Consider the following 13695-nt stretch of genomic DNA (forward strand, 5'->3'; position numbering starts at 1 on the left):
CTGAAGTAGTCACAGCTGGTCATTGACACAATGGCTGCCTGTAATGCAACAAAATAACTGCTGCAGTGGAAGTTTTAACTCTTATTTTGTAATGTGCTGCTGCAGAAAAAGACATTAAAAGGTCTGATGAGACCTGGACATCAGTCCTCGCTGGAACTGCTGCTCAGATATTTCTTCCATTTACTGATTTTACTTTGAAAACTGAGTCCAAGCAGTCAGTTAGATACTGTAACAATACAGTGTGCTCCATAAGTACTTGGACAGCAACACATTGTTTGCTCTTTTGGCTCCATATACTTATTGCTTTGGATGACAGCCAGCTTACCGCCTTTACATTGGAAGTGCTCTTAGTGAAACTGCAGGAACAGATCGAGTGAAGTTAGAGAAATTTCTCAGTCTGCAGTGCACTGCCAGACTCTGGAAGTTTAAAGGCACAATGACAATTGTAATGTATATATGGAATTATGTTCCTTCAGGAGAACATTAATATCATCCAACTACTGAACAATGTGGGAAATAAAGATAAAAACACAAAAGCAGAGAGGAGAGTGCCCTGAACTGGCTCACATCTTCTTGAAGCCGTGCTGTAGATGAGTGATGACTGTTTCTAACACCGAGCTCAGTGTTTGTGATTTTACATCCTGCCTCAGTAGGATTAAACAGAAAATGTAACAAGGAGAAAAATATACATGAGATATATTTATGGCGAGGAACTGACACAGACTTGATAACTGATTCCTGGGTATGTATGCCAATTTCATCAAGTGCCTTCTACATGCTGCCTTAGACAGATTTTGTGCCTGAAATAACTGCAGCTAAACCCTCATTGAGATGCACTGAAATAAAACAGGCTGTAAATAAAAACGTGTGTCTGGTGTTCTTAATGGGCCTCACACCTCTAGTTGACATATGAGGCAGAAATGTTTGCCAAGCATCTAAAATTGCTACTGAATGAATCAAATTTAAGTTGGAGATCTTCAACATGTGCTGCAATTTATAAATCAGGACTTTTCCTTCAGTGGGACCGGGTTAAGATTCTGGATGTCTGGAGTAAACTGAGGACTGCATGGGATCTTTATTTATTGAAATTTGTGTTATGAATAAACTTATGCCAATATGAGATTCATAATGTTGGTAATGTTGTGTGGGAAGACACAGATTCAACTTGATTGACACCCCCCTCATGCTTTTTGGTTCCTCTTAGGCCACAACAACTGAAACCTTTATGATTAGTCGATAGGCCTTTTTCACGGCGGAAGTTTTGACCTGTCACAGTAGGAAAATCACAGGTGTTAACATTAACAGTGGCTGTGTTGTGTTCAGGTGTCCCCGTTAAGTCACGACAGTGCGACAGTGAGTCAGCAGGTACAAAACCTGGAGCAGCTACATGGAATTCATTAGTTTTAAAACCTGTGTTTTTCCTTCTGTGGCAAAATGCATGTTGCGTTTGTTGGCTGTCATCAAAAGAGTTCAGCTCCGTAAACACCCAAACATCACATGTTTACACTCTGCTCAACATGAACACAGCATGTTTTCCTCTGTGGTATTAAAAGTCATTAAATTACCCATGGAGCCAAAACATCAAACTCTGCATTGTTGTCTGCGTAGCACTGCGGCTCACTGTGGCTCACTGTACACCAGTCCCTGAGGTAATATGTGGTGCGTGTACGTAAAAAGTTATTCCTCAAAATCTTATTTACATCGTTCCATTATTTCTGATCTGCAAACATTTTTTCCTTGGAAAGAATAAAATATTAAATAAACTCCTCACAAAAATGCATCGTAAGTGTATTCTCGAAGCAAGAGTCCAGGTAATGGGCTCTGTCTGAAGCATCTATTCGCACATTGTGAACAGATGAGTGTACTGCTGAGTGAGGATAAGCATATTCTTGTGTGCATTAGTCTTTACAAGTGTCTCTTACACACAGATTGGCATCTGACCCTTTGACTTAAGAGGATTCCTTACTGGAAGATCTGCGTCTTTGCTGCCTAAGACTTGCTGGAGCTGTGGCTTTGCTCCATGGTGTTGAAGAAGAGACAGACTCCTGCAGTCAGCAGCAGGTGCATGGACTCGTAGAGTAATTTGGGTGAAAAGACGCTCCATATGAAGAGATGGTAGCGCAGAACAGTTACCAGGACAATGTAGGCAGCAGCTGGCACAGACCTCAGCAGAGCCAAACAGTAGCAACCATGGGCGACTGCGACCGGGCTCCTGCAGAGAGGAAAAGGATTCATCAGGGAGGAGGAAAGCATTGCAGAGAACAAAGCAGGCGACTCTGCTGTCAATAACAGGAAAACTTCCTTCAGAGCAAGACAGGAAAGTTTGTATGTGAACCAAGGTCATCCTGAGCTGATTTACGTTTTCTAAACGATATGTGATTATGTTGATTCAGTGCAGCTGTAGATCGTTTTTGATGATTCATGGGGAAGGCCACATTCTCACATTCTGGAGATTTTACCTTACACATGTACCCAGGAGAAGAGACTGATCCAATTATCTTCTCACAATAATGCGGATTGCTGGCAAATTCTGATAAAGAAGTAAATGACTTTAAAACCTGCACGATGGGAGGAGGGATGCAGCGGGGAGATTAGGAGATGATGATGTAAAACCAAACACACACAGATACACAAAGACTTGTGTATGTGTACACTTCATCTCTGACGCACTGAAACACATGGGTGAATTAGCACAGGGATCTTGTTCATTCAAACAGGCAGAGTCCCAGCTGAGGGGGAGGAACTTCAAGCCTTTTTCCCAAGACAAGAGAAGCCACGCTGATGAAGTAGGAGACATGGGAAGTGGTCCAGCTTGGAGGTGGAAATTCAACCAAAAGGCCAGTTAACACACCAACACACACACACACACTTACATGAGTCCAGTATGATGAGCAACAGAAGTGGTCAGGAGACAGTTGCACCAGCTCTTTTTAATCCACTTACGAGTTTACTAAATGGAGATTTATTCATCACTACATTACAATGGGCTGCACCGCACATGCTGCTTCTCATTCAGAATTTCACTATTATCAGTTGCTGCTAAATGTTTACGTCCAGTAACTCCCAGGTGTATCTGTAATGGTGTCCAAAAAAGCTACCGTTTGCTATGACCTGTTTAGAGTGAAAGAGAGATTATGGAACATGGCTGACAAATCTTACCTGACACTTGATAAAATGCTCTTTAAAAGGAGCTATTTCTAAGTTATCTCTGCTGCTGAACCTGGTTTCTTGCTGGGAGCGGGTGGTGGTAAATGTGGCTCAACAAAAGCTGCGGCTTTATACATCCTCTGAGCAGCGCTACGTCTACAGGACAGATTGGAGGCTACAGTGAGTCACTATGGGAAAGTGATGAGACGGGCTAATATTGGCGGGGGCTAGCTTGTTAGCATGCAGAAAAGACATGATAGAGACAAGAGTTAACATTGGCTCTTCATGAGTAAAAGAATGAAGTTTGATGCTGAACTCACAACATTTCCACCAAACTGGGTAGTAAACAGCTGCTAATGCTAACGTTGGCTATGTAGCAATAGTAAAAATTACAAATAGCTGTACCTTTAAATAATGACTTAAACTGGGAAGATTATAAATGACATTTCATAACAACAACAACTTAACTCAAATTACACAATGTTACGACAATAATGTTTTGTTTAATGCCACAACAATGTTAGCTTTGTTAGCATAATCCGATATTTCACACTCAGTCTAAACTGCATGAATGCCAGTAGCTCTGAAACACATACTGTATATTTCTTAATGTTTGCACTTATGAATAAAACAAAGTGAAAGCACCAGCAGTCCAGTTTAATATTACATTTTAACCTTGAAAACCATCATTTTTGACGTCTTGTTTACAGAGCTGATTGCTTTGCACTGGACCACGCTGCTGATGTTTCCTAGCAACCAATTCACTAATTACTGTTAATAGCCAAGTCATGTCTTCAGTTTTAAAGGTGCAACTGGTTTGATATTGGTTAGAAGTTACTAAGAACTACACACAAACCGAGTGGTGGATTTAGGAATAGCTGGTGCAACCCACTCCAGATAATCAGACATATCTTTAAGATTTCCTCAGTATAACACAGGCACATAAACAGAGTGGTGAACACACTTTAAATGTCCATTATATTCACTCATCCTTCATGCATGAGCACAGTGAGAACAACAGGTTGAAGTTAAACCAAGACTCAGCCTGTAAGTTTTAATAGATGTATCCAACACATTTGAAATATTAATGATAACTTTATTAATTATGTCCAAATAATGGGCCCAGGTCACGTGTTTAAACTGGGACTTGTCTAGTATGTGTTGTGTGGCCCTGATGAACTCATTTGTAAATGTTTGACTAGTGAAGTGACATGGTGACATGGTGAGATAAAGAGAAATAAAGTTAGTCACTGTTTGGTCATAGTAACTTAGATGAATGTTACCACACTGTGAATCAACATAAAGCTTAAACTCACCTAATGGCTACTTCAACAGAGCTGCTGTTGTTAACATACTGTAAGTTTATTTCTGTGTCCTACCTCAAAGAGCTGCTAAAACATTCATGTGCGGCCTCTCAGGTGGGTTACCAGGGTAAACAGTCCTGCCAGCGACTTCCTTCTCTCAGTGGAGAGGATGTGCCGCATCTTTGACATCTCCAATTCACAGTTTTATAAATGAATGAGGTGACAAAGGAGCTTAGCTCCACTTCAGCTTGATGTCATTTGTCCAGAGTGTGTTCTTAGAAAAGTGAAACTCATGCAACAAACCACACCAAACTGTGTAGAAGAAAGATGGCCATGCACATCACTCAGAGAAAAGAGTAGTTTTGGTCTTTATGAAGCCTTTCTCTGCTGTCACAAATGCATAAAATGCGCAAAATGAAGGATAAATGAAGCAATGACTGACTGTCCTTCAGTACATTGTATTTCAGTGCGTCATCTCACTGTTGAGATCACAAAGTAGAGAGCTGTACAAACAATCTGTCACCACTTGTGCTTTTTCACTGCTCTCAACAAAGGTAATGTCAAAGAGCCAACGCAGCTTCTTGGAAATCAAGTGCGAAGAATAAATATTGTAAATAGTATGAGCTGAATAAGCTTTTTATGTCTATATGCGTCTATGTATGTCAGAGTACGTGACTTTAGAGAGAGTTTTAATGATGATAGTAAAGTTGCGATCAGCCAGTCCTGAAGCTCTACTGTGATTATGGACTAAAACAATGAAAACGTTCTTGTCGAATCGTGGTATTGCTTTGAGTAGAGTTTGACAGTGTCAAGGGAAGCCCGTTGAATCTTTATTGATCAAAGCCCATTTCCAGTACTTGCCTTGTGGTTGAGCTGCTGATGGTGCAGAGTGAATTTTAAATGAGCTCCTGTACTTTGCATGAGACTATTTCAGACTTTGATTCGTCACAGTGTCTCTGTGTGCATACTACAGCTGGGGTTTCTGCAGAAAGCACCACGCTATGAATAACGCCGGCAATGAAAGGTGGTCATGTGTCTAATGCTGTGATGCAGTGTGTAATGTTTACAAGAAGGTTTTAATGTGGTATTAGCTTGAGGGGCATCACAGGGAAAGGCTAAAGTCCCGGTAGTGGCCTCTAGAGGCTGCAGTCCTCATTTCAGACCAAGCAACTTCCTGGTGATTTGGCTGCTCAGGGGGTCAAACCACAGTGAATGTGGGGAGTCTGCTGGGCACCACCACCACCACCTCCCATTAGGGGCTGTTCGTGGGTGGATCAATTGCACCATCAGTCTAAACGCGATTTATTGCCTGCTTGCGTTGTTGTTGCACTTTAGGTTCACACATGAAATAGATCGATGCAGCTGCTGTGTCTGAGTTTAGTTTTTCTGAAGAAACATTTTAGGCAGCAATTTAAACTTAATACACAACATATATCAGGTGTCATGTTGTCACTGGTCTCTCCTTATCACAAGTGCTTTTCCTGTTTCCAGTAGGAAATGAATGCTATGCCACAGCTTCACCCAGCTTGCCGTGGTGTAGCTACAATCTCAGCGTGGCTGAGTTTTTAACCCCGATACTCTTAGTAAATTTATAGATTTCGTTTTCCCTGCGTAAATGTTGATATTTCTGTGTAAAAGCCGAACTTCTGTGTGCTGACAGTGAAAATTTCATGGATATCTGGGAGGTTTCTGCAGTGTTTTCGTCACCAGCTTTATAGAGTCGTTCTCTAGGGACGTTCAATATCCACATCAAATGTCAAGGCGAGCCAGCCAGGAGCCGCACTGGACCAAAATGTTGGATGGATGAATTGATCGACTTTGTCGTCCCCAGGCTCTGCCTCCAGCAGCACAAAAATTAGAGGATGAGTAGAACTTTTTTAATCAGAGACTGTCTGGACTACTGAAATGTTAAACACATCATATTCAAATGTGGGATCAAAGATTATTAAGAATCTAAATCATGCACGGATGTATACACCCTCTGCAGTCTAATTTCTATAGGAAAAAATTAAAGACTTTTTTTTTTTACATAGAAGTAGTGACTTTTTAATCACAAGGCTGCAGTCATAGGTAAATCCTTGAATTTCTGTTACTGGCTTTTAAACAACAGAGGCAGGTTGTGCAAACCCGTTTTACACAAATACCGTCCTTTGTCTACATTTAAAGAGCGTCTGAGTTTTGGCTCTATCAGCATGACAGCTGCTGCCCAGCCACAGACCTCATCACTCCGAGCTGGGCAGGGGCCTCATGCTGAGGGGAGGCTGTAGTTATTGGCTGCAGTCTCACACATACAGCAACCAAGCTGTATGGCTTCTCTCCAGTTAAGGTCTTATGCAGGTTAAGCTGTTTACATGCATCTTTGATACCCTGCAACCCAATCTCCCTGTTGCCATGAGTAAACCAATTAACAGAATATTTTTGTGCACCTTCACTGTCCCCACAGAGAGAATTCAGAAAGAAAAACCAACACTCAAAAGTCACTGCAGTGGTGATGCTGCTGTGTGGTTGTTTAAAACCAAAGTTAAAGAGAGTGGTGCGTTAAAATTACATTAATTTCCACCCATCGTGTTGGAAATGTGTTGTGTCTTTATGAATGGATTCTAAACTGGATGTTATTTAAATTTTTAATTACAATAATGTTTTCATAAAATTGTCAGTGTTTTGTCCTGATCACACTGGAATTTATATATCTACCACTTCTGGCAAGGTTACTTACTTCAACTGCTTCTTCATTACTTTTAGCCATTTCAACCGTTTATCCATCACTTGTAGTTAAGTATTTTAAGTTCTCTGCTCACACACTAACTGATGTGCAGCTTCACACCAAATTCTTATCTTATTTTTTTTTTTAAATCAAATACTTATTTCAGTTTAGTTTAATTGAGTTAATGAGTTAAACTTTCCACCCCTGAAACTGCAGACATGCCACCAGGGCACAAACACTGAGGTTGCCACAGAGCGACTTTTAAACTGACACTTACCTGTCTCTGTCTGAGCTGAGGTAGCAGACGAGGTGACACGCCCACAGCAGGGGCCCTGCATAAGTGTTGAGGGCCGTTAAGAAGATGGCAGGTGCTTCTACGTAACTTTCCAGTCCAATGAATCCGACCGAAATGTCGACGGTGGCAATGTTGTTGGAATTGCCCTGCATGAGCACAAAGAAATCTTATTTTAGCATCGCCGGCGGCGCAGGAAAAACTTACCCAGTGTACAGACAAAAACAAGTTCCCAACAAGCTGTGGGTGAAGCTTTGTAAGCATTTCAGGCCTTTAAAGAACTGGTCCTTTGCTTTATCATCATTACTCTGAGCTCCTGGCTTCCAGCTTTGCCTTCCCAGCGGCCCAGTTGTTTGTGTTTTCCACTCCCTGACCAGAGCCGCACACACAGCTTTCTGTTTGGAGCTGGACTCTTGTTAGAGCCACTCAGACTGTGTGCATATGCGTATGTGCCAGAACACACACTTTGTTTTATAAAAAAACATCACATCTCTGGTTTAGTCAACAACCACTTTCCAGTATTTACTGGTACAAGCCAAACATACCTGCAGTAAACTGAAAACATTACACTTTTCTAACCTTGTCTTATTTTCCTCTTTACTTTTCAGATGCTTCTTTTCAAGAAGAAGATTTTATCCCTGCGATGCAATCAGGAGTCACAGCCACAACACAAATACAGTATATGCTTCTGCAAGTGTAGGATATATTCACACAAGGAAAATAAGCCTTGGTTCAAATGTGATATCATGAAGAGCAAAAAAAAAAAGGTTGACAAAATCTGCTAATATGAAGGAACATTTCAGAACCTTTAGATACTTGTTTAATCACAAGCTGAACCTGCATGTGACAGAGGCATTATAGCTGTTTTAAAACTGAAGAACTAAAATATATAAAATGGTCTGCACTTTTACCTCTTTTTACGTCAGTGCAGATCAAGTGTCTAAGAAATATTTTGTAGCCTAACCTTCATAAGAATAATAATTTAGTTCCAAAGTTCAAAGCAGTAATTTGTGTTTAAACTTGTCTGCTCAGATGCTTAATCTGATTTTTGGGCGGCAGAGTCAGATCTTTTCCTCTTCATTTTCCTTGTGCATGACAAGTGATAATTACCTTTAAAATTCATTCTGATTGTCGGGCTGTTGCATTTATGTTCTCACCCGCACACACACGCACACACACACACACACACACACACACACACACACACAAGGACATCAAACAATCTGTGGGAATCAGCAGAGATCACGGATGGTTTTCTTGTTATATTTGAATGCAGCGATGATCCATAAACTGCAACACATCAAGTAGCTGTTTGTCTCCCTTTGCTGGCAGACACCTCTGATCACAGAGGAAGGGAACATTAACAGCTGGCTCCATTTTTAACAAACAGGCAGCGAATATCAGCGAGCAGGTCGGAGGCTGCATATGGATGTTTCCTTCTCGCTTTCTTGCTGAAACCATGCTGTGATCTTTCAAATATCATCCTGCACCATCAACAAATACATCACTTATGAAAAAACCAGGAGAGCAAGAAATGTTTTATGTATGAATTTCAGACAAAAACGATTGTCATAACAACTGTCAGAGAGCGAGGTTGGTCGAACAGAGCTCTTTGCTGGAGTGTTCGCCAGGCGAAAAAAAAAAATAAAAGCACGGACGCCAGATGATTCCAGAAAACTCTGAACACTGATGTCTGTAATTTGTGTGATGAGTAGTTTCATGTGCACCAAAATACATTACCAAACAGAAATACCTACTCTACCATGTACATTATCGCTTGTCACTTTTGTCAGATTATTTAAATGCGAGTCCACCTTTCAGCTCTGAGCTCTAAAAGCGTCCTTGTGATGATTCATATTTTCTACAGAAGGTTGCTAAGTTGCATCTGAATTCATACCCGTGGGGTGACTCGTCCCTCCTCATGTGGGAACACTTGCACAAACTGTCTCATTTCTGTAGAATAAACACCTTCTTGCTGCTTTACTGACCATCTGGTTTTGGGACGGAGATTAATCCAACAGAAAATCCTCTGCAAAGACTCGTCCATCAGTCCAAGTGATCAGGACAGCTGAACGCAGGCAGCCAAAACTTTCATCCTGTGATACGATTTAACCCTATTCCTGACACTAGTGATGTCTCTGCAGGTGAGGTTACCTGGATTATTTCCCACAATCCTCTAGTGTTTTGGTGTGTTTGGCTGCCAACAGCAAGGACACTTTGAAAACAACGGCTTTCTGCCATTTTTTATAATAACACCTAAAAAGCTACTGTTTCTAGACTCCGCATTAACATCTTGCAGCCCGGTGGTCCCTGATCAGATTTTAATTCAACATCATTTTGATTGTTCTGTTTATCAGTTTATGTTTCAGAGCAGCAATTCTAAATCACATATGATGCAGCTTCACAGATCCACTGTGGTTACATCTTTGTTGAGAACGTTATTACTCAAAGGTCTGTAATTACATGCCTGGGCGGTTAGTCTGAAAATTGTCTGGTGGAGGTCTATTCCCGAGCCCATCACAGCATTAATGACCCAAAGGTGATGAGGGTTATTAAATTGTTAGTGATGTGGAAGTTCAGTGTTGACAACAATACACAGCTGCTAACCAAATATGTGTCCTGGGTGGAGGTTAAATCAAACGGCAGGTATCTTATCAGCCTTTGAGGAACATTCACAGCTCATAACACCAGAACACATCCACAGGAAACAACTAGTCCACTTGGCCTTCATGCTGGCGCTGGATGAAGGTAATATAATTTATACACAAACACTTCCTCTGCACAGAACGGCACCTATTACAGCGTCCTTTATCAGCGGTGATCTGCATTTCCTAAATGTTGCTACTCCCTGTGGCACAGCATTAAATTAAATGTCTCTTACAATCAGACAAGAAAAACTTGCTCAGGTTTTGTTTGTTCTGTGAACTTCCTCCTGCAGAAGTGAGCGGTGGTGATTTTGGCTCTGATACACAACCTCTCACCTCTGTCCTGGTGTCTTCAGCACCAATGGGTGTTGCAGTTAAAATGGTTGTAATTTGTAAACTGGTAATTGTTGATGATTTACTTTTTACACCAAGACTTATGTTATAGATTTACTGCTGGGTCAGTTTTACTGCTCCAGACACGATCAAGCTTCATTTGGAGAGACAAGCTTCACTGGAAATAATGGGTAGAAATGTTTTTTTCTTACTGTCAACAAATTCCCATGAAACGAGCAAAAGCAAAAAGACCAGCAGCACCTAGAGACCAGCTGTTAGAGACCCAACACCCGCCTTTACAAAAAGAGCTGCTGTTCAGCCAGAGACACACATGACCACGTCAGAATCACGACAGGTCTGACGTTACTTTTGACAAACAAACAATAACTCACTTCACACAAATATACACATTTACATCTGGAGGCTGTGTGACTACAGCTTAAACCACTGAGCAGTCTGCAGCAGTCAGGGGTTACATTAAATCCCACTTGATCACATCAGAATGTGGAGATGTAGTGACTGGCTGGTGAACTACTGTAACTGGCGAGTTTCCCACTAATATGCTAACACTGACATGTCTTCTTCTTCTTCTTCTTATCCTTCTTCTTTTTATTCTTCTTCTTCTTCTTCTTATTATTATTATTACTCTGAACGTAGAAAGTAGTGGGTAATATACATTAGCAGCGCTGTGGAGAAATGTAACTGTGAGGTTTTACTGTTTATGACTGAAACATCAACAACTCAGACAGGAATTCAGACAGATCCTACATCACTAAAAGAGTGAGTGAACAGCTGCTGAGCTCCAGGGGTTTAACTTTTCACCTGGCTGCAGTGATGCACAGGTGTACTCCAGGACCCTGTGACATCACTCTTTAGTGTGGTTACAGGTGCAACAAAAACACAGCTTTTCAGCCTGGTGTTAAGTTACTCTTTAACATATCACTTAACAGACAAAGTGGCAGTTACACGTGATCATTGTTCTTTACCTGAAAGTAAAAGAAGGCCTGTCCAAACCAGTAGTGCATGATGGTGGTCTGGGCTGCGTCGTAGTGGAGTTTCTTCCAGATAAACTGAGCCATGAGCGTCTGGATCAACAGGCAGCAGCAGAGCACTGGCAGGTTGTGAGCTCGAAACAACAGCGAAACCAACAAAACCAAGCCGCTGTAAATCTCCCACAATCCCTTGCTCTTCAGTTTGGCATCTGCTGTGATGATCTGGGATCGCAGCAGGTCCTTGGTGCCCGTGAAGAGGATGCCCAAAACGAAGACATAAACAAAGCGTGCCTCCACTGTTCCCCTAGAAGAGAGAGATTCCAGACTGTGTCATTTTTTGCATTTGCAGTAAGCCAGTATTGATTTTCCTCCACAAAACTCCTCGTTCAATATTCACGTAATTGTTCTACGTGACTCTGGGATGTGGATTCTGGCAGTCTTGCTTTACTTGTTCATGCATTTAGCCATTAAATATCCAGAGCTGGGGTTTGGAGCATTAGAAAAATGATTTCATGTTGGCTTCATATACTGAATGATAAATGAAAAATAATGCTTCTTATCGAATAAAATTGCCAACAAAAGCTGTAAAACAAATAACAGGAGCCAAATCAAATCAAATGAGTTAAGAGAACCGAAACAAGCACTGGCATCATCTCTGTGGCTGCACCAGCAACAGCAGGATCAGAAAGAAGGAAGGTGAAGGAGCATAAAGCTCAAAACAACCGTTCACATTGAGACATTTTCTAATATGACAGACAAGAATTGATCTGCAGCCTAAAATACCTGAATGTGTTTCTGTATATGTCAGCCTTTGTTATAATAGGTTTTCAAAGTTCACTGCTTTAATTAATTTCATATCCCTGCCTCTTGTTAGACAGGATTCCTTATATTTCTGTAGCTCATAACCTCTCTTTCATTCAGTATGCAGTGTGTCAATGTAACATTAATAATTAAAGGTGTGAGACTGGAAGACAGAATGAATCGCCTGAAGAAAACAGACTTTCTCGCACCCATCACTCTGTCTGTTGCGGTTGTTTCAGCATCATTATAATTTGAGGAACAGTGTAGCAACATATTTTAGCACATTTTGAGGTTGTGTGTGACATTTGATCAAAATCCTCTTTCTCAAATTGGGTGCGACAGGTTGTAAATAGGTAAAGATAATAATAAAACAGGATAACAACAGTGGCAGTGAAAAAATTTTTTTTTACCATTTCCGCTGCTCTGAAATGGTAAAAACCTTTACAGGTAATTTTGGTATGTTGCTATGAAATGTCAAAACTCACTGATGCATTGTAGCCGCGACCACAAGGCTCCTAATACTATTATTGTTATTATATTACAGCAAGTTTGATTTTCCTCTTGGACATCACAGACTCCCAGTGTTTTCAAAAATACAATGGTAGAAACATTCATTCATAAAGGCACAATTATACAACAGGCTTAGGAAGATACACAGAACAAATACACTGTACTCACATTTTTTCACACACACACACACGCACACACACACACACACACACACACACACACACACACACACACACACACACACACACACACTGTGAAGAGATCCTGAGCCCAATGTTGTGCCATTCATCTGCCGCCATCGTCTTTTGTTGCAGCATGATGTACACAATTCCTGGAAACTCACAACACACCAGTTCTTGCATGGCCTTCGTAGTCACTAGACATTTAACCCACTGAGCACGTGCAGGATGCTCCAGATCTGTGTGTACGACAACGTGATCCAATTCACAGCAACTTTCCACAGTTTCTGTAAGAGTGGTCCAAAATGCCACAATCAACACCCTGATCAACTCCGCACACAGGAGATGTGTCACACTGCATGAGATGAATGGTGGTCACATCAGATAACCCCCCCCCCCACCCACCCACCCAGAAAATTTAATAAATAACTGCACATCTGTTGCTCAAGTCTCACAGTTCAGTACCTAATAAATGACTTTTTTTTTCAAAATGAAACTGCACATTTTAAAGTGGCCTTTTATTGTGACCAGACAGAGGCACACCTGTGCAGTTATCATGTTGTGTAATGAGCATGTTGACATGCCGAACCTCTCAGGTGGACGGATGAAGGTGGCAAAGAAGAAATTCTCACTAAAACAGATTTAAACACAGTTGTGAAAAAAAGCTGAAAGAAAGACGCCTTTAGTTTGGTTAGAGAAGAGATCTTAGATCTTTACTCATGAAAAATGGGAGCAAAAACAAAAGTGTTGCATTTATATTTTTCTTCAATATATATGTGCATATATGT

The 13695-nt window shown here is 41.1% G+C and overlaps 1 protein-coding gene across 1 annotated transcript in view; it reads right to left on the reverse strand.

The window, feature by feature from the left end:
* Positions 1–1944: 1944 nt before the first annotated feature.
* Positions 1945–13695, reverse strand: part of pigg (phosphatidylinositol glycan anchor biosynthesis class G (EMM blood group)) — a 51818-nt gene continuing 40067 nt past the window's right edge. Inside the window, exons 11-13 of the mRNA XM_071457717.1 lie at positions 11412–11721; positions 7433–7596; positions 1945–2212 (exon numbers count right to left, since the gene is read on the reverse strand). Coding sequence (XP_071313818.1) covers positions 1990–2212; positions 7433–7596; positions 11412–11721 — 697 coding nt within the window. The 3' untranslated portion in view covers positions 1945–1989. The remainder of the gene's footprint in view (positions 2213–7432; positions 7597–11411; positions 11722–13695) is intronic.

The sequence above is a fragment of the Trachinotus anak genome, unplaced genomic scaffold (genome assembly GCF_046630095.1).
Source record: "Trachinotus anak isolate AG129_WGS33_773 ecotype Australia unplaced genomic scaffold, CSIRO_AGI_Tana_v1 ptg000021l, whole genome shotgun sequence".
Lineage (NCBI taxonomy): Eukaryota > Metazoa > Chordata > Actinopteri > Carangiformes > Carangidae > Trachinotus > Trachinotus anak.